The sequence below is a fragment of the Corvus hawaiiensis genome, chromosome 16 (assembly GCF_020740725.1).
Source record: "Corvus hawaiiensis isolate bCorHaw1 chromosome 16, bCorHaw1.pri.cur, whole genome shotgun sequence".
NCBI classification, from domain to species: domain Eukaryota; kingdom Metazoa; phylum Chordata; class Aves; order Passeriformes; family Corvidae; genus Corvus; species Corvus hawaiiensis.
Window position 1 is genome coordinate 13,433,253 of NC_063228.1, and position 22,061 is coordinate 13,455,313.

Consider the following 22,061-nt stretch of genomic DNA (forward strand, 5'->3'; position numbering starts at 1 on the left):
CTCAGAAGGCACAGAGAGCTTCTTCACCACAGAAAATTGCCTTCATCTACCAAGGAACAGAACGATTGTGTGACAAGTGTGGCCAACCTCAGTGCTGGACCCAGGGGCTCATGGGTTCTACCTCCACCACCATCAGGTGCCCTGCTCCTCATGGCGCTCAGTGCTCACCAGAGAGCTGTGAGCAATGTGCAAAGGGGTCAGAAACTCTGTGAGCCAGCTGAACATCGTGAGGGCAATACAATTCTCTTCGGAAATGGGGTATTAAGTATTAAGTGTTCTCTGCTCTCAGCATTGCCATCTGGTGAGTAAAGCCCAGGGTTTGCTCTAATTAGTTCTGTCTACAAACAAGAAAATTTCCTCCAGACCCACTTCAACCAAAACATCTGCAAGCACTGTGTCCGGGAATAAAAGCCTGGGAAAGGGGCTCCACTTGGTGTTATGAAAGATGTGGGTTTCACACATCACACACTTTCAAACCCAAGTTCCTCTGGGGCTGCCAGAGCAAGCCTCTGAAGAAAGAGATTTACACCATCATGCCAAAACCAGAATCAGCCCCTGGATTTACTACTCTCTAGCTCAGAGCAGAAATGCTAAAGTACCACTCCATCCCTCCTCCTCCTGGACGAATCTCTACCCTGTGGTACATGAAAAATGCCTTTCACAGCTCCACATAATAAAAATAATAATAATTCTTTTCGGGACTGAGCCGTGACGCCTCCCCCCAGCCCGGCGTGCTGCAGTGGGCTCCGAGCGGTGCCGGGGACGGTGGCAGCGGGTGGCAGCTGTCCCTGCCTCCTCCTGCCGCACGCTGAGCCGCTCCTGCCCATCCTACGGGAGCAGGGGACAGCGAGCCTGGCAGCCTGCAGGTGTCTCCCAGCGGAGGAGGCTGCGGAGCCCCTCGGGAGGATGATGTGTGGTAGCCGAGCAGATGTTCACTCGCCTCTGGTGCTCCTCGGGAGGCAGAGCCGCTCCGGTCCCCTCAGCGCGCTGAAGCTCCGCGGCTGCGAGAGATCGGCCCCGCTGCCGCGCCGGCAGCTGCTCCTTTAACGTACAAAGGCAGGGTTTCAAGTGAAGGGGAAGAATGGGAGTCTGGCTGCAGAGCTTCCTTCACCGCTTCAGCAGCAGATTGGAAGAAGCTGAGAGTTTTGATGCCTGGACAACTGGATTCTGAATCGTGAGAAGCTTTGAAACCTCCCCCCCTCCCAAATAAAACAAACCCCTTTGACTTCTTCTCTCAGCAGGAGGGGGAGGGAGGGCGGATTTACCATGAAGACAAATCGAAGATGCAGAGCCCTGCTAGCAGTGAGTCTGAATCTGATGGCTCTCCTCTTCTCTACAACAGCTTTTATCACGACCCACTGGTGTGAGGGCACACAGAGGGTCCCCAAGCCGAGCTGTGGGAAAGAGAAGAAGACAAACTGCCTCAATTACGGCGGGAATGAGACTGCAAATGAGACGAACCAGAATGTGGTTCATTACAGCTGGGAGACGGGAGATGACCGCTTCCTTTTCAGGTATTTCCACACTGGGATCTGGTACTCCTGTGAGGAAAATATCAATGCTGCTGGTAAGTATAAAACAACTTCCTTCCAGCCTGTGTCGCTTTGTGTTTGCCTCAGTGTGATAAGCAACGGGCAAGCCGTTCTGGGCTGTATCTTAGAGCAGATTCGCCCTGCGGAGAGAGGCAGGGTTTTAACAGTTCTTTGTTGAAAAGCAACCTGTTTCCTGCGAGAGCAGGGATTTGCTTGTTTACCTGCTGGCTGCTGCAGGGTCTGAGCTCTCCAGCCAGCTGAGCCCCTGAGCAGCAGCGTGTGCCACCCTGCCGGGCACTGCAGCCACAGACTGGGCAGCGCTTCCCCGCCAGCTGCTCCTTGGAGCGCTCGGAAGGCAGCGGCCGTAGTTGTTAAGGAGGTTCTGACATCTGACGGCAATTGTCCCCAGGACAATGGTCTGAATGGCAGGGGGAGCACAAAGGTCACGGTTTTTACCAGCTGTAGCCCAGCCTGCCTCTTTTCGGCTATCCCTGAAGTAAATGACCACCCGCGAGCCCTTCCTGGAGTGTATGTTCATCGAATAGAGAAATGCAGTTAAAGGGTACAACTGGGCACAAGAAAGCTCTCTTCTGTTCCCTGCTCAGCCATTTACTTGCTGGGAACCACTCAAAAAGACATCTCTCCAGTTTATCGGGGCATTCATTTCCTCTGCTGTAGCCTGGCACTTCGCAAGAAATAACACACGGGAGGGTGGGTGGCAGGCAGCTGCCTTGGGACCAGTTTAAGTCTCAGCAGATGAAAACTGACAGTCCCTACTCCCAGAGCTGTCTGCTAGAGCTAACATCCACACTCTGCTTTTGAAAGAGCCCTTTTCTAGATTATGTGACGGAAAAATAAAGTTTAAAATGTGACACAGTATGAGATGATGGATTGTGGATATTTGTTCCTCTCTGGGCTGCTCCCATCCCATCCTGCCACTGCCCAAGGAGCAGACTGGGGAGTTGGTCCTTCACTGCTGGAAGAGAGGAACAGTTAACCATGGATGTGCTGTGTCTCTGAGAACACAGCCCCTCTGGTAATGGGAAGTTTGTGGGATCATGGTAGAATTCTCTCTGAGAATGTACTATTAATTGGGGCAAACCTGGGAAACCTCTCAGCCTGTTTCATCCCAAGGGCTTGTGCATTCTCCCTGGTGTTTTTGAGGAGAGTACTTGCAGAATTAGCTGCTCATTAAAACTCAATTTAATGTTAAAAAAAGGAAAGTTCATGAACTCCAACCTTGGGACTGCAACAGCTCCAGGCTGAAATGAGATCACCAAAGCAACACTCTTGATGTTAGAAAGAAAAACACAGAAAAGAAGATTATTTGTCTTACTGATTTGGGAATCAACTTAGGCCACAGCAGCCTGAGTGAGCAGCCTAAGACTCTCTGAGCATCTTAGCTGGGGTTGGCACAATCAAGGATGCCCATATTTCTGGCAGATATTGAAATCTTTCCAAGTCAAGATTTATGTGTGAGATAAGTTGTAACTGTGTGACTCTAGCCCACTCAGAAAAGTGAGTTATCTGTGGGAGAAGAGAAACACAGTGATCTATTCTGTACCGGGTAAACAAAGCTGTGCTGTAGTGGGTGATTTCAGGAGAGAGTTGGAAGCGAGCTTTAAAAAGTTCTGGTGAAAGCAAGAGAGAAGGGGGTTGCTTCTCCCTCCCCACACGCCCACAGCAGCTCTATGAGTGTTTCCTCATTTGAAACACTAACCTGGGGGAAAATATTCTTCAGTTAGCAGACTAGGAGTGACCAACCTTTGGAAATAACCCAGGCAGGTACAGGGATATTCTGGCTTAGACCGAGAGCTGCCTCTTTCAGATTTACCATGTCTTCTTCTGGTAAGGACGGGAACAATGTAATGGACACGGGTCTAAATTTGTCCCTAATAGTGCCAACATAAAATACTCGACAGCTCTTCACTCAGACTGATGGGTTTGTATTACCAGACTGTCAGAGTGTTGCCATGGCCTTTTGCAGCCCGACTGATGATCATTTCATCTGAGCCGCAGGGCAGCGAGGCACCAGCCAGCCCCAACTCAACAGCACAGGGACTGTGCTCACACATACAGCCCCCACTCAGTATATCTGTGGGGAATCCATCCCAGAGGCTCATCCCACCATCCTCAGCACACCTACTGACCCCAGTTCTGCAGGCATCACAAGTCACACAGTCGTGTGTGTATTAAATAGCCTTGTATTAATTCTGTTAAATAGTAGTGTATTAAATTAGTCAAAGTCCCCAGCTCAAATGCACTGTATGCTGCCAGCAGTATCTTTCTTACAGCTTTACCAGCAGCACACTGAAGTGACTGCAGCAGCCTTGCTCCAGGCAAAGTCCCTTCCACAGTCACTCACAGCCTCACACTTTGTCAGCAGAGCATATGGCCAGAGCCCATGGTCAGCACCATTCCCACAGCTCCCACCCCATCCCTGATTCCTCCCTGACTCATTGATGTCTGAATTTAGGCAACATGAGGAGAGACCTCATCACAGTCTACAACTTCCTCGTGAGGGGGAGAGGAGGGTCAGGCACTGATCTCTTCTGTCGTGACCAGTGACAGGGCCCAAGGGAATGGCCTGAAGTTGTATCGGGGAAGGTTTAGGTTGGATATTGGGAAAAAATTCTTCCCCCAGAGGGTGTTTGGGCACTGGAACAGGCTGCCCAGGGAACTGGTCACAGCCCCAAGGCTGCCAGAGCTCCAGGAGTGTCTGCACAACACCCTCAGGGACAGGGTGGGATTGTTGGGGTGTCTGTGCAGGGCCAGGAGCTGGACTTTGATGATCCTTGTGGCTCCTTTCCCACACAGGGTCTTCTGTGATTCCGTGCTGGATCCCACCAGGCACGTGTGAGTGCCAGTAACTCTCTCTGTGATCATGGTACTGCCAAAACTCTCCAGAGCCTCCAAACTTTCACAGCTATGAGCCCCATTCTTCCTCCAGCCACCAGGCTTTTGATTTCTCTCTCCTCCAGCCACACCGTCAAAACTTTCTGCTCCCTGCACTGGTGCAGCTGCAACACAGCAGATCTTGTAGTGCCACCAGGACCAGCTCCCAGCAGGCTGATGCTGCAGGGAACAGGATGCCAGGGCTCCCACTTGGCTGGAGGGGGTGGGACTCACACCTTAAAATGACATTTAGGCAGCAAGGAAACAAATTTTTGAGTGTCTTCTCCTTCCCCCTGTTTATCTGCAATGTGCATTTAGATTCCAGAGGCTGAGGTGCAAGCAGCATGCCATCCACTTTGTGAAGAGCCCAGCGGAGCGTGCCTGCCTCTTGGTGCCAGTTTCTGGTTTCCACTGACAGCTCTAACAGAGATTGAATGCTGTGATTATTTCTGAAATAATTTGTGAATCTAGAGTTTATTTTTATCCAGCATGTCTAGGACAGCTCAAGAATTCAAAAAGCATTTAGTACCTGAGAAATGTAATTGTGAATCCCCTCTGGGAATAGAGGGACTAGAGCATTTATATTTCATTGGTGGGGGAGTCCTGTAATTATTTAGCACAGTTTCTGACTCAAAAGTGTGCTGAATCCCAGTCTACCAGAAGGAGGACAAGGTTCTCCCTTTCAGAGTGGGTTCAGTGCTTTGGATCCCACACAGGGGGAGGCGTCTTCTGTAGGAGCAACACACTCAGCCTTTGAAGGGGATGAAGATAAAGCTCTGCAGACTGTGCTGGCCATGAGTCCTGTTCTACCCTCACAGGCTTCACTTGGGGCCTCTTCCTGGGCTGTGAACTCCTTGACCATGGCCAGATGTCTCAGAGACAAGCTCACCAGCATTTAATTTCTTATACGTGACTTTGAGCATGTATCTTGTTGCACACCCGCAGTCAGGGTCTGTGCTTGGGCACCACAGGGCACCTCACAAGGTACCGCACAAGGGGTGCACTGATAGCAGCAGTGGTGAGCCAGCTGGTGGATTCCATGGCTCAGGAACACACATGCCATGAAAAAATTAACCCATGAAGTAGGCAAGGTGGCATATCATATCCTAATAGGGAAGTTTGAGAGCTGGGAAGCAATAACAAGTCAGTCAGTTTTGCTCAACTGTGTGTTTGCTTTGATGTTAATAGAAAAAAAACATGAACTCAGACCTTGCTTTAGTTGCCAGTGAACAAACAAGCTCAGTATTGACATCCACAGTCAGAGGGGAAGAGCAGTGCCCAGTTGCCTTTTAAGACTACTGTCCCAATAACCAAGGGTGCTCACCATGCTCCCTAGAAATCGGGACACCAGGAATGGGTATGCATGGCTTGTTTTGTGGGTTTGGATTGACTTTTTTGGAGGGCAAGGGGTCTGTAGCTCTTTGTGTGCTCTGTACCACCTATTCCTCAGCACTGCTGAAGGAGTAGAGTGGAATTTAGATGGGATGTAAGGATGTGCCAAAATGGGCCAGAAGAGCGGGCATTGAATGCACCTTGAGGAGGAGCCAGAGAAGGAGAGGGGTTTATCCTGCAGAAATGAGTAAATCTGTGACATATAAAGACCAGAACTTGCCCCAGCCTTTCACAGCTCCAGAGTGGTTCTGCAACACCTTTGTCCCCCGCCCCCTGTGATAATCACACATCCCAGTGATTCACCACAGGTGGCTGGCCAGAGAGGGACTGGGGGAAAGCACCTTGTGAGTATATAATTAAAAGCAAGAGGACTTGGGAATTCTTGCTGGATTATGAGAAATACAATATAATTGGCATGACTGAAACCTGGCAGGTTTATTCGCATGACTGGAATGTAAAAATTGCAAGTTATAAATTGTTAGGAAGGAAAGAGTGGTAAAAGGAATGGAGGAGGTAGAGCTCTGTATTAAAGATAAAATTTCCAGTGTTGGAGGAACTGAACCCAGGGAACCACGATAATCTCCATCTGAGGATGTTGAAATAATTGGTACGTGAAAATGCAGGTTTAGAAGCAAGAACCTGTATATCACCTGTATTTAAAGAAAAGTGAAAAAACCTCTACAGGCCACTTGACCCAGGAATCTTAGGATAGTTTTCAGAGAAAGCACTCACTCCATGGCAACAAATAGGTTTTCTCAAAGGTATGGGTTTATTAAAGGTAAATTTTTTACCAAGATGAATCACTTCTCAGACAAGGGTAATGGATTAGATCCAGTCTCTGTGGATTTGCAAGAAAGCATTTGATGGAATGTCCCACTGAAAATTCTTTCCAGAAGAGCTGCAGACAGTGGGAAGGATGGTAAGGACGTGGAGAGAGAGGCAGGCAGGCTCCACAGTGGGGGTCACTGAACAGCCTGAGCCTGAGCTCCAGGCTGGAAGGAAGGCCCAGTGCACAGAGTCGTCATGTTGGTGAGGATCAAGTGACAATGACAGAGCTCAGGCAACACACATCATTGACTGCTTCCATGATTCAGGAACAAAAAGGCATAACAGACAAAAATAAGTACTCCTTCCTGCAGAGCTCCCTGCCAGGGGATGTTGAGAAGGCCAAAACTGGGAGTTGCATGGATCCAGAGAGGAAACTTCCATTCCTGTTACTGACAGGACAATTTTAGAGCAATCCCAGGCTGGGAAGTCCTCAAACTGCTGCTGCAGTACTGGTGTGACAAGGGGAGTAGAGGAGCAGAATCACCCTATGCCCATTCCTTCATTCTTCCCTAAATATCTGTCACTGGAGACAACACAAAGACAGTGGAGCAGGAAGACTTTTTGCATCAAATTGTGTTGCAGATTTACTTTATTTTATTGATCATCATGGGGGTAAACAGATTGTAAACTGACTAAAGAACAGTCTTACAAGGAGACTGTGGCAAGTAATACAAAAGGGAGAATTATCCCAATGGAGACCAGATATTTCTGGTTGTCCTCAAATTTGGTTTTGGGATGGATTCTGTTATTGCTGGGATTAGCAATCTAGGAAAAAAAGAACTAGGGATATAATTTGTGTCACCTAAAAAAATGAAGGCAAGATGAATCTTACAGCCAGCCCATGGCCATAAGCAAATGTAGGCGTCTGTGCCCAAACTGATCAACACCATCATTACAGTGGAGAGTAGGGAGCACTCCTTGGGAGATTACACTGCTCCTTCTGCAGGATGAACTAAAACCTGGGATTACGTGTGTGCCTCATTGGCCAAAAGGGAATTTGTCTAAGATGTTGCAAGTCCCAGCACAGAAGTCTTAATTTGAAGAGAATAATCCTGCTTTGAATGTGCTTCTTATGTGTGCTGCCACACAAAATCTGGGAGTATTGGCATTACAGAGGAGAGATTTGTGTGCATAACTGGAGTTGTAAGAGCAGTGTTACATTTTACAGAAGGTTGAAAGCACCAGATGCCAAGGCCTAAAGCTCTGTGAGGTCACAGGTAGGCACCAATTGCAGGGAGAAGATAAGAACCAAGTTGGGGGCCAGTATTTGTCCGTGGGGTGGCTGAGAGCTGCCAAGTGCTGTGACATAAAGAAAAGGTTATTCTAGGGAAAAATCAGCACTACAGGCAACACAAGTGTGTTTTGTAAATGCTATTGTGCATAGGGATGCTAAGAAAAAGGAGAAGGTGAAATAGGTGCAGAGTGGGATTTCCGAGGTAGTTAAGGAAAAGAGAATCTCCTCCAAGAAAAGAAAGCTGGTGTTCTGTGCTATAACAGATTGAAGAGCTAGAGGGGATGTAGTGATACCTTACACATATAGGGATAAAGAAAATAATATGACCTAAGCAACTCACAACTGAGGGGAAAAAAGTGACAATCCAAGGACAGGCTCCCAGACGGTGTGTCTGGACCTCACCTCCACAGAGGGCAGTGTGAGCAAAGGAAACCCATGGGCTGAAATGGAGGCTTCCAGAGTGCAGGAAGAACTGCAGGAGAGAAGAGGAAAGTTTCTGGCCTGAGGAACTTGGGGTGAGTCCTGTATAGCTGATTTGTTGGTGTTTTAAGGAGGTCTGGAGGAGCCCCCTTGCCTCCCTGGCTCACACGGTGCCTGCTCCGTGACGTTCCTGCTCCGGGGAGGCTGCTGGGCACCAGTGGGAGCCAAGAAAAGAAATAGCTGCTGCCTGGGTGCCCATCACGTTTTCTGGAGGTTTTAATGCCTTGCCTAAAGCAGCAGGAATTGGCTCCAGGTGGAGGCAGTGTGTGAGGAGGCTGCTCTGCCGCTGCTGACATTATTACAGCTTCTCAGGATCTAATTGGTATGGCTGCTCATGCACTGAACATTAAACTGATGATCTAATTTGGGATCAGATGGGAAATCTCCCTCAGGCTAGATAACAAGGAGAGTAACAAATTTTTGCCTTCCTTTACAGCATGGGAAGGATCCACTGCAGAAAAGCACTTGTGAACTCCTCCTAACAAATCCCTGGTATTTTGCTTTCAGGATGAGATAGGCCTGGCCATAGGAATTTACAGATTTATTCGTGTTCCTCACGAGGACTCCTGCTTCCTTCCTGTGGTACATGATAGCTGTGATTTCTGTGGTGGTGATTGCTTTATTGCAGACATTCAGGTTTTTATAGGATGTTGGGGATATTTTGTGTCTGCGGTGCTCTGGGAGTTTCGGATTTTAGGTCCTCCTGATCCTGCTGGGCAGACGAGCTGTGTGAACATCTATCATCCATAAAACATGGCCATAAAGTCCCTGCAGGCTGAGCCTCATAACGGAGCAAAGTAAGGGGCCAGGCAGCTAACTACTGCTTATTAGATATGTTACTCTTCCTCACGAGTGTTTGGATGTGTCTGTTCTCAGACATTTAACCCAGTAGACTTAAAGGAAACATCTGAGGAGTTCTGGTAGTTCCTTGTAAATGGGATAAACTTCAAAGGGCTGGAAGATTAACACATAGGTCCCAGATTTCAAAGAGAACTGAGATGCTTTACCCCAGTGTCAGCGCAAAGTATGAACAGATGCATTCAGGGCTAAGGAAATACATAAGGGATGGAAGATCAATCATCATGGTATCCCCGTGGTTTTTAAATTACACCAGACTCAATCCTGATGTTAAAACTTTCCTTATGTGGAACTAGGGGAAGTGGCTGAGTGACAGATCTCAAAATTGGGACGTACAGGTTGTTGTGGTTTAACCCCAGCTGTTAATTAAGTACTGCTCAGCCCCTCACTCCCTCCTGCCCATGTGGGGTGGAGAGGAGAGTCAGAAAAAGGTAACACCAGTGGGTTGAGATAAGAACAGCTTAATAATTGCAATAAAGTAAAATACAAAAACAAATAATAATAAAAGTAGAGGAAAGGGGAGAGAGAGCACTAAAACCCCCCCAAAACATGTTGCACAATGCAGCTGCTCACTGCTGCCCAGCCCAACCCAAAGCAACAATTGACAGCTCCTAGCAAGCTCTCCCCAGTTTACATACTGAGCATAACATTCTCTGGTCTGCAGTATCCCACTGGACAGCTCAGGTCAGCTGTCCTGGCCATGCTCCCTCCTGGCATTTTGTGCACATCCTCAGTGGCAGAGCATGAGATGCTGCAAAGTCCTTGATTCAGATAAGCCCTGCTCAGCAACAACCCAACCACCACTGTGTTATCAACATTATTCTCATCCTAAGCCCAAAACGCAGCCCTGCACCTGCTAATAGGAAGAAAATTGACTCTATCCCAGCTGAAACCAGGATAGCAGGGAATAGGGTGCTTCTAGCAGGACCCTCTGTTAGTCCCAAATCGGTGAAATTCCATTGTTCTTGTTGCTAGACCAAAAGGCAATATAAATCTTTGCTGATCTAGCTTAGAAAGGAATACAGAAGCCAGTGAGTAATAAGAAGCAGATGTAATTACTGTGGAATGACATGGCTTGTAGAATAGTCACAGGTAAACAGAATCCACTTTCATGTGTTCCTCCTTCTGTCTGGCTACGTTTGGTGGGGAGAAGGACTCAAACCATGCTTACAATGTGGAAAATCAGTTGAGAAGTAGAGACATTCCACCATGCTTAAAAAAACCCACATCATACAGCCTGATTTCACTGTGCATCACCCAGCCAGGCAAAAATCACTAATGAGAATTTGTTTCAGAGTTATTGTGTACATGCCTGGAAATAAGGTTCACAAGAGGAAATGCAAGCACAACTTTTTTTCACTTGATTTCAAAAACTGGATGTTCATTTCCAGTGTGCTGCAGTTCACTTCCTTTAAAAGTCATGAAGAAAAGGTTAAAGTTACCTGTTTCCATACCCCAAGCCAGGGATGCCTGCCTGGAAAAACAGGATATCTCAACTGAAAGAGCAAGCAGGGCAGGGACAGGAGGACAGGAGAAGGCTAGACTTCATGCAGTGAGGGACATACAGCAGCTGAATCCTCTGGGAAGAGCATTGTTTTTTGTCTTTCCCAGTTTTCTGGATGTCTCAAGGATCCTGGATTGCCAATATCTAGTTTATTTTGGCATATTCACATTGGCTCAGGGCCAGCACAGTGTGTGGCAGATGGTCACCTCTGGGATGAGCAGGTGAAACCCTCCCCTTCGCGTTCTATGGCTTCAAACGCTTAAAGCAACTCAGAGCTCCTTGATTTAATGAAGTCAGCTCTAATTTGACACCAAAATCATTGAAAACCTCTCAGCACTTCTGTTTCCATGATTTTCACAATCACTTGGAAACCAGAACTATTTTCCAGCTCTCCAAATGATGGATGTGTGTACACATCCTTCAGGTCTTACCAAGATAATCAGCAGAGTCTTGTGACTTGGCTGCGTTTCAATTAGACATGATTTGAGAGCAGCCTGTGGAGACATTTGCTTTTAGATGCTGTGTAAGATTATTCACGTCAGGGAGAGTTGCAGCCTGGAAGAAGCAGTTGCCATGGCATAGTCCCAGGCAGCACCGACAGCATTCCCAGCTCTGCCCACACTCCCTGCCCTGCACAGCCCTTCCCTGCTCCAACCAACCAAGAGGGAACCCCACGGTGTGAATGGGACCTCTCTGACAAAATTAGACACGTTCCTTCAGGAATATGCAAACTGAGGAAAAGTGCACGCCTGAAATGAAAAAAGTGGGAAGCTTTAAATTTTTCCACTTTTGAAACGTAGGAAGTTTGAAGGGATTGGATTTGCTGAAGGAGAACAGCAGTACAGCATTCAGGTTTAAAAACAATCCCAAAGGCGATACAGACTGTGAGTTGTCACTGAGAAATTGGGCAAATTCTCAAGATATTTAGAAGTAGCAGAAATGTTGATGGGCAGCAGCAATGAATGGCAGCTGTCAGACGAAGAGAAAATAATTGTCTGCATAGTTCAAGGCATATTTTTGTGCAATTCTGTGTGAATTTGTTTATTTTCCAGAAGAAAATATAGCTCCAGCAAAATCAACAGGGTCAACTGGAAAATGTTGATTTTACGGATTAGCACTCAAATTTCATTAGGAAAAAAAAGTCAATTAAGTGCTCTGAGACAGCTTTAATCACAATTTGAATATTTCAGTTGGTAATTAACCTGATACAACTCTGTTTGAGTGAGCCCATTAACCTGCATTTTCCCTCATGTAGTACTTTTTTTCACTGAAGTTGTGTCGGAGTCCTCAACCTCGTCTAGGCTGGGATCCCTTGAGGATTATGTCTTTTTTTAGACAAATACAATTATTTTACTCTCAGTAGATGTTTTGGGATCTCATCAGAATCACATGACTCCAGATATAACTGGAGAGATAAAGATTTGTTAGGGCCTGGTGGGAAAAAAGGGGACCTTGTCTGTTGTAGGCTGGGAGCCAGGGTGTTACTAAAAGGGAATGTTGTTCAAAAGAAATGTAATCATTTAAATTTCCATCATAACTGCACTTTTGAACTCATAATATTTTATGCAGAAAAAGTGGATACAGACAGCGTTTTCTTTCTTCTTTTTTTTTTGGTGAGATGAAAAGCAGAGTTATAACAGAGTTCAGCCAGAACTACCAGGTTTCTTTTAAGTCAATTAACTAGAATATTTTCAGACCATGTCACTGCAAGACATACAAAATAGGATTTTTCAGGGTTGTTTTTATTTTGCTGCTCTCATTATTAATCAGGCATTTACCCCTGGCTCAGAGAGGAAAGAACTCAGGAATGCAGGACCAAAAAGTAGGATCCAGAACATCAACTTCTGCTCTTTGCTATGACAACAGCCATGTTAGAAACAGAATATTGTCTTGAAGCTGAAGCGCTTTTTGGTGTTTTTTCTGCCCTCTTCCTGATTTCCAGTCTAAACCAACAGGTTCCTGGCCTGTGTGAGGTCCTGAGGACAGAAACAAACAAACCACACCTTTTAGGTGGAAGAAGGAGCAGAATGTGGGTCTCACAAAGGCTTAAAGGCAGAGGGCACACAGGGCTTGGATGGACATCTGTGTGCTGGAGCTCAGACCCAGTTTATGTGCACCCAGACCTGCCTTACAGCTGCCCTGTGCAGATCTCTAATTCCGTGGGCCCAGAGAGGAGCTCTAACACTGTCCACGTCATTAATTGTTGTCTTCCCTGATGGGGGAGACGTTCAGATTTGTTCCAGGAGACAAAAGGAGGCAAATGGGACTTCATGGCTTCTCAGTCTCCTGATAGGTGTTTATTAATTCTAATCTAAGGAGTACAAGCCACTGACATGGCTTAGACATAGCACAGAGCAGAGAATGCAGCAAGAAGACAACTTAGCAAGATCTCACAGCCTTTTTAAAGGTAAATTACCCAATGAAAACTTAAAACACAAGGTATTTTCACTTTTTCACCACTGTCCAACAAGCTCCTAAATCACGTAGACAGGAACTGCGGAATTCTGTATCCAATCATCCCAGACCACTATTGCTGCAAAATATGGAGTTAGTGAAGAAGGAGAAAGAAGCTTTTAACTACAACTTATCCTCCATTTTGAGGTTTTCTACTTCTATCTATTTACTATGCAAATAGACCTAAAAACTCTAAATTTTTCACCCTGTGATAATCTCACATAGTATTCTATCACCTAATTCACACCATTGTCGATTCAAATTCTTCCCAGAGGCTAGGCAAATTTTCCCATGGACAAAGGTCAAAACCAGTACTGACCAGAGGGGTAAAACCTTTCAAAACAGGCAGAGAAATATTCTCTGCATTCTAGGTTCCCACAGAGCTCCATGCTGGAAGCCACAGCCCGGCATGTGCGACATACCCACAATATGTGCAGGGCAGGGCAGAGCAGGGAAGGCAGCCCAGGGCCCTGGAGGCAGCAAACCGTGTGACCTGATGGTTCTTTGGGACCTGTTTGTCTCCACGACAAGATGGGAGAAGTCTGTCTGAGAGGATGCTGAGCATGCCCACGAAGCTGAGCCTGGGGACTTTAAGGCCCAGGAAATTTCTTTTCTTTCATCCATTTGCTGCTGGGCCCTTCTCATCCAGGCTGGGCAAGTATTCAAACACTCACACACACACACTCCCACACACACACACGTGCAAGCCTGGCACTGATGTCTCTGACCACACAGACCCTCGGAGAGAGTTGTGCCTTCATCAGCAGCCACAGAAACATCACCCCCAGCACCAAACTTGCTCCTCTTCCTCCTCAGCCTGTCCAGGTCTGCAGATCCTGCTGAAACATGCCCACCCCTTCCCGCTGCAGATGCACGGGTACATCATTCTGGTGGTCCCTCAGATACTTTCATGGGCTGTACGTCTATTACTCATACAACCTCAAGACTCCTCTCCACCCACCAGCTCAGTCTTTCCAGATGTGTCTCCTCCCACGCTCTGGCTGCTCCAGTTTGAAGTTCCCCAGCAAGTTACAAATACTCATAAACATGCACATATACAGAATTAGATTAATCAATCAGGATTAATTAGATTAATTAATCAGGATTAATTAGACGCAGATAAATTTTGGATTTATTAGCCACAGATAAATTTTGGATTGGATAAATCTTACTAGTTCCCAGTCCTGCAGGTCCCTGTGACCCACATCCCTTTCTTGGGAAGGCCAGCAGAGACACAGCTGAGCCCGTGCACAGTCAGTCTGATTAGGAGGGAGTGTGTTTGCAAGGACTAGCACAGATGGTGTTTCTACCTCACTCTCGGGAAGTCACAGAAGAAGCTGGTACCAAGTGCTTTGCTTATAGCTGTTTAGGTGTTGGGCATCCCTCTCTCCTCAGCCTCCAGCAGCTCCCTGTCACTGCTGAGCTCTGCACGTGCACTGCTCATGGCCATCACTCCTGAGGGGAAGTGCAGGGAATCCAAGCCAGGCCCCACCTCTTCTTTCTGCGTGAGTGAAGTGCAGGAGAGGTCACTCCTTGGCTTTCTTCTCTGACAGGATCACAGCTACAAACGGGTGAAGGCAGGACTCTCAGGGGATGAATCCTAGAGACTCTTCTTATTGCTTCTCTGAACAGCCTTTTCTGTATTCTCTAAAGACTTTCCAGGAGCCTGGTTAGGAGGACAAGATGCATCTGGAAAAGGACAGCACAGCAGGATAAACTCTGCCAAGTCTAAAATTAAACTTAAGAGGGCTTAAGAGATCAGTTATACAAGATACCCAAAAATAACTTAGAATAAATCCTAAGAGGAACAGTGAAAGCACTGCTGACATCTTCAGTTCTCAGCGAGATGCATGTCTGCATGTGGAAGTGTGGCTGTGGTTTATAAATACCACCAGTGGTTACCACTGAAAACAGAGGAGGGTTTTCCAGTGCTCCAGCAGCAAGAACAACAAAGGGAAGTGTCAGGAACTGCTTGTGCAGTTCCTACCATGACCTTCAGCAGCAAGCCAGGCACAATCAGCCATCAAAAGTGAGGTGACATCCAGGCTCTTCTTTGCCTCCACTCATTCTTTTTGCTATGGCTCCTAAAGGACTTTTTCTGGACACTTCAGCATTTTCTGTCCATATTATTTAAACTGGAGGCCTCACCACAGGGAGAGATGATGTTCTGGGCAAGTGGAATTTGAGGGAGGATGAGGTGCCTGTGACCACCCTCCCCACTGCCCTGCAGATAAGGCACCTACAGCCAAACACTGGTAACTCAGAGAAACTCTGTCCCTTGCCAGGTGTCTAAAAGGCACCACCAGCTCTCAGAGCAGCCTGTGCAGTTTTTGTAGTTACAAAGGCCATTCCCCTGTGCCTGTCTTGGGATAACATTCTGGAGAGTCAGGTATTTCTTAAAGGTTTCCAGCTGGCTTTGGATTCACTGTAACACAAGTGAGGGATGATCAGTGAGAGCCAGTTAGCTTGAAGTCAGACTAAAACAAAACTGTGATAAAAGTAATAACTTACATCTGACAAACAAACAAACAAACAAAGACCCAAACCACAGATCCATATGGCTAGAATGAAAAATCCTGCTAAATCTGCTTATATCAAGTCCAAATCTAGAGGTCACTCTCCCTATATTCCCTTGTTTTCATGTCAATAAAATTCCTGGAGAACCTCATGCCCTAAAACTCAGAGGTTCTGGATGAGAATGTTTTCTACTTGCACCTTAGTATATTTTATAGTCCACTTATTTATCTGGATTTCTTGGTCAGGAGCCTGAAGTAAAGAACTTGGGGGAGCTGGGCTTGTTCATGTCCCTACAAACAGAGAAAGGATGAGTAGACTGGTGCCAGAGCAGCTACAGAAGTTTGGATTGGGTATAAGGAAACACTTCTCCAGATGTGGACCAGAGTGGGAAGAAACTCCATCTTTGAGTCACTAAGGGATGGGTATCACCATCCTTGAAGCATTTCGGAGTTTGAGTGGGAAAAGTCACAGCCCTGCTCTGAACAGGAAGTGTGAAGGGACGGTAATTTCTGTGATCCTTCAGTTATCTTTCCATCTACCTGCCCCAAAACTCACTCACTCACTCACTCACTCACTCACTGATATTCCTCCTGCCCATATACAGCCTGCCCTGTCCACCCCTTTGGAAACAGAGATGATGCTTTGATAAGCCAAGTGTCCCTTCCTTTTCTTGGCTGTCCTCTGGATTCAGAAGGTAGAAATGCTTCCCCTGGACATATCAAAATGTTCATTACAATGTCAGGCAAACCTTTTCTTTTATAGCTACTTATACATAGACTACAGACTATGTACACATCACTTCTCAGTGTACTTAGCATAGATTTAAAACTGCAAAAAGTAAATTTAAAGTAGTAAAAATAGCGTTAAAATAATAGATTCTTATCTCAGCTCAGCTATCATTTGAACGATTACATTTACCTCAATCTTGCCAACAAAGACACCAGAAAAATGAACACTTTATATTGGTTTTTACATATACTGAATTACAAATAAGAAAAAAATACACACTGACTTCACCATCACTGTAGCATTTCACTGTTTATTCTGTTTTAATGGATCACCTTTCCTAAATTAGTCTTTTCAACTTTGCAATTAAAAATGAGCACAGCTAATTAAAAACCCCAGCCTAGTCCTGTAGCTGTGTTTGCATCAACTAAAGTCTTAAAGAGCAAAATGGACTCTATTCCATGACCTCTGGCAGGACACCTTGGAGGACATCATGTCAAAAGGAACACATACACTTGGTAGATGGATGCATCTAGGGAAGAGGAATTATTTTATCATCTTTGAAGATACTGAAGAAGTAAAAAGAAAGGTCAAAGCATCCACCCTAAGATACATTTCCTGTTCAGAAGCTTCTCAAGAATTCCTGCAAAGCCAGAGGTGGGGTCCTAAACAGAGAGAGTTTAATTTACAGTGGAGCACAGGGAGTGGCACAGGCTGTGATGCTCAGAGCAAGGCATTTGCCTGCTTTTTAAACATTTTTTTGAAGTGTTTATACATTTGCTTATGTGCTTTGCTTTGTGCTTCAGGTTTTGTCAGTCTTAGCCACACGTGTCATCTGTCTATGGAGACCTCTGTGCCCGTGGCAGTGCCCCCCAGCCCTGGGATGTTTGGTCACACTGGGGGGCACAGGCATTGTCTGGTGATGAGAAAGAGGGCAAAATTGTGGGTGAAAGAGTCCTGTGCCCTCCCAGTGCCACCCTTGTGAGGTGTTTGTCCCTGTGTCACTCTAGATAGAGTCCAGCACTGTTCCTGCCCTTGGGAAAGAGCAACACTGACCCAGCAGGGACTCAGCCAGGAAAAGATGTTCTTCACTCCCTGTAACCCAAATTCCTGCTCAAGGGACTGCAATCCCAAGGGAAGTCCAGCCCTTGAGCACAGCGGGTTTGGGCAGGATGGAGGCACAGGGAAATGTCTGTCCCCAGTGTGAGACAACCCCGAGGTCCTGCAGAGACTGGGCTGGGAGTGCAGGCAGGAGCCCCAGTCAGAAAGAGAAGGCAGAGCAACACCAACCAACTTCTGTCTCCTAAAACAATGCTTTTCTTTTAAAGGTGAAAAATGTCGAAGTTTTATTGACCTTGCCCCGGCTTCTGAAAAAGGTAAGACCATACAGCCAAGGCTTCTTCCCTTTTTACAAATTGCATCCGTGTTGTGTCTTGTCGTACCTGAGTGGCAGGGGAAGCACGGCTCCACAGGGACCTACATGTCATCCACATTACACACAGCCAGCTGAAACAAATACCAAGGGTTTATGACAGCTGTTTGCTCACTTTATGCAGGTCTGTCATTTATTTGGTCTTAACTCAGATGACTTTTTTCAAGAAAAATAAAGATTTATATTGTAAGACAGACATTTTCCTTCTTCCTCTAGTGAGGAAGAAAACACTGCACAGTCTCCTCAGGCCATGAAGACATTTATGATCAGAGAAATACAGTCACAGTACCAAACATCTTTTTGTGAGAGGAAATCATCCAGATGCTTCTTTGGTTGGTTTGCCCTTGTGAAAAGTTATATATTCAAGTGCACAGAAGCAGGCTGCAAACATTTTTCTCACCCTGGTATTGGCATTTAATTAATTAATTATTGATATTTATTTCATTTTCAGGAGCAATTTACCCCACATTTGAAAATCCACAAGGGAAAAAAATATATGTAGAGTTCAATTAAAGTGAACTGAGCCCATCCTGGTCCCAGCTGCCCGCAGCTGACGAGATGCCCCATATATTTCACCAGACCACTTGAGACAATCCCAAAACCTTTCGGGCACAGGCTGACTTCCTCAGGCTTGGTGGAGCAGCAGTAAGTGGAGTAAGGAACAAGGAATTTCCTTAATTTGCCCGAAATGCTGATCCACTGGAAAACAGGAAGAAAGTCAATTACTGCTAATAAAGCAGGGGGTTATTGCAGGGAGAGAAACAGTCACAGAGCCTCTGTGAAATTCATTGTAAGCAAACCCAAATAAATTACGCACACAAGGGAAGAACAAGCCTGGGATTAGTGTCGCTAATGGGCTCCGAGTTAAATCTCACAAACAAATGGGACCTTGGGGCACAAAGGCTCTTACAAAACCACCAGCTCAACACTCAGCAGCCACCAGGAAACAAACTCTGCTAGAAAACACCACTAAAGGACTCAGGAGCATGGCAGAGAGCATCCTGTACAGTGCAAGCACTGCACACATCTGAGAGCTGCACTTTCCTGTAATCCAGTGGGGTATTTTGTGCTTTTTAGTGCAGCTCCCAGAACGGCAGCAAGGATATCAAAGCTCCAGAAAGTTCTGTACGAGGATGGGAGTAGGACTGCATCCTGAAGGAGAGGCACAGGAGAGGAGACGGACAGTGATAAGGGTGTGAGAGGAGCCAAAGAGGCAGCTGGGGAGTGGAAGCTCCCTGCCCTTCCCATCTCAAGGGCTGTGGGCACAGCATGGCCCCTCCAGCACATGGAGCAGAGCAAGCACAAGGTGCCTGCTAGAAAGGCAGTGGGGTGGTTTTCTGCTTTATCCACTTTCTGTGGAACTTCATTATGGTGCATAATGCTTGGTGGCATCACCCACTCACTTTCCAAAACAGCATTTAGTGCTTTACTTTTAGGATTTCTTTTGGTTGTGTGAAATGCTGTCAGCATTTTTTTTTTCCGGGAGAATTTTAGAGTTGCTGCATGATGTCAGCACATATTTCTAGACTATTCTATATTTCTTTCTTGAGGAAGGAAGGATCTTACTGTGTAGTGCTATAAAGAAAATTCTATCTATTTCAGAAGGCTTTCCATGGAGTTATAAGGCATATTGACAGAAAGGGAGGGGAATGCTTTGCCAGTGATGGAAAGTGCTGACCCTCAGACTCATAAACAAAACGAGGTTAAATTCTCCAACTGTAGATCAAGTTGCACACTGCAACATGGTGAATCTGGAATTTTCACCATCAGTCTTGTACTCCCCAGAGCTACTTTCACCACATGTGAAGAGAAAATTGATGCCAAATTTACTTTCACTGAAGAATTCTTTAATGTCTTGACTTAATCTGCTCTTTTCCAGTTAGAGGGAACTTCCCATTCCTTTAATTTCTTCATCCCCTCACTCAGCATTGACTTTAATGGTCAGAAGCTTATCAATTACTCAGTTCCAGCCAGTCCACATAAATGAGAAAGGATGAAATACTGTGAATAGCAGATTTGAGTTCAGTTCAAACATTGTGGTTTTCCCAGGCAATTGTGAAACTGGGAAATTTCGGACTAAACTTACCTTCACAATGAGATTGCAACTTATTCAGTTTCCGTTCATGTTCTTAACTTCACTTACCACCAAAAAGTGCTTGTTTATCTGAAATGTCTCTATAATTTTGTTTATCTGAAATGTCTCTGCAATACAAGCTCCATTACTGCAGATGAGCACTCCGGTTTCCCGAAGTTTTCCTTTTAGTTGGTTTTCCCTGATCCAAAGAGGATCCCTGTCTGACCAACTTCTAAGCTAAATACAGGCTCTTGAAGCCTGTGCCTGCTTCTGAGCACATCATTTTTCACTTTTAAGACATGTTAAGAACAAACTTAGAGTAGTTGTACAGCCCATCTTTGCTTGAGTCCACCACCAATTAACAGCAAGGTGGTATTAAATTCCTCCAGATTATTTAAAACCTTCTGAATATAGAAAAAAACCCCCAAAACTATCATAAAAACTCACAGTAAATAAAACCATCTATGATGAGGTCTAGTCACATCCTTACCACAAACCTTGCATTCGTAAATGAGAATTCTTACAGTAAAAATCTAATAGTTTATGGCTGAGCTTCCTATCTTTATGCATTAGTGCTGGTCTCCAGTGTAGCTGGGAGGTGTATCTCTGATCAGTTATTGTACCCTTTTCATATATCTCACCAGTGACATGTACTAAAAGGAGGCAGCAAAATTTGGGGCAAACAGACCCACAGTATGGTATAAATAAGCATTTCCAACCCACACTATGAGAGCTTTTTCCTGCATTTAAGGCAGCTGCCAGCAATCTGTCAGAACCTCATAAGCCTAACATTGAATTTATTAGCTGTTGCTGGTTCTTAGTGCCAAATCTGCTTAACAAAATCAGCTTCATGATGGTAGATATTAACTAGGAAAAAAAAAAAACACAAAACATTTTCTCATTACAGTTTACATTTGCTATTGATAAAAATGATAGAGCAATAGCTGGTTACAGTGGCCAGGACTTTTAATGGATTCTCACAGAGCAGATGTTGGGGCCCACGAAGTGTGCTCTAATTTTCAGCACAGGCGTGAGCAGTAAGACAGCAAATATTTCCAAGAGGAGTTGGAAGGGAACTGTCAAAAAAAGTAGGCTGGACCTGATATTTCAGTTCCCAATTGCTTCTGGGATATTCTCCACAGAACTTAATAAAAGTTTTGTTCCTGCTGAGTATTTTGCTGCCTGAGGAAGAAAAAGGTGAGTTATTCAGTGAGGGATGCTTTGTCCCTGTTGTGGTGCCCCACCAGAACACTGAGGCTGGGACACTCCCCACCACACTCCTCCTCCCACGGCAACTTCTGCCATCCCTTTCCCATGGTTTCAAATCTGTGCCCCAGAGAACTCCCAAGAGGCCATGGAGGATACATTCAAAAGGAAGAAACCAAGACCAAAAATTACATCTGGAAAACATGACACCACAATGGAAAGCAAAAGGTCCCATCAAATGATCAGATAAATGGCTTCAGTGATTTGATAACACCACAGCTGGACACATCCACGGGTGTTCCTCCCCTGCCTGGGGCTGTGTGGGGATTCCAGCTGCTGCATCCTTCTCTAAATTCATCACTGCCAGCTATCAGCCACGGGAAGAGCCGGAGGGTGGGCCCAGCCCAACTCCTTGTGCAGGGGAAGTCAGCTGGAAGCAGCACTGGTGCTGGAAGCATTTTGCCAGAGAAGAGCAGGGCTTTGCAGGAAATGTGCCCCCAACAGTTTTTGGGATGGTGCTCATGGAGGCTGTGACTTTCCAAGCACCTGGAGTGCCCACAGCGTGGAAATGAGGGGCTCTGGCCTGAGGAGCCCTGTGGGGAAGCTGCCTCAGGAACAGGCTCAAACGTTAGTGTTGGCTCGACACTTAGAGATGGCCACACAAACACAGGACAGGATTCCCAGGGCAAACTCTTCACAGGTGTGGCACAGCCTGGTCTAGGTTACTCCAATGCTCTGTAGCACCTGACTTTGTGGAATAATTGCCACAAGGAATGGCAAGGGAGCAGGCCGTCAGCAGCTGCCTGTATTGCACTGCTTCCTACCTATTGATAAACTCACATGCGTACAATAAACAAGACTTTTCAGAGACCACAGAGGTAGAGGCAAGGCAAAACCCTGCAGAAGGAAAATGCTCATGGCTAGCGAGC

At 46.0% G+C, this 22,061-nt stretch overlaps 1 protein-coding gene across 4 annotated transcripts in view; it reads left to right on the forward strand.

Annotated features, from left to right (window-relative positions):
* The first annotated feature begins 400 nt into the window (after nucleotides 1–400).
* GSG1L (GSG1 like) overlaps nucleotides 401–22,061 on the forward strand; it is a 55,065-nt gene continuing 33,404 nt past the window's right edge. The window contains exons 1-2 of one of the 4 annotated variants that reach the window (XM_048321362.1): nucleotides 401–1,567; nucleotides 17,749–17,796. In XM_048321362.1, the coding sequence (XP_048177319.1) occupies nucleotides 1,267–1,567; nucleotides 17,749–17,796 (349 nt within the window). In that variant the 5' untranslated portion in view covers nucleotides 401–1,266. The remainder of the gene's footprint in view (nucleotides 1,568–17,748; nucleotides 17,797–22,061) is intronic. The other 3 variants (XM_048321363.1, XM_048321361.1, XM_048321360.1) reach the window with 3 other exon arrangements.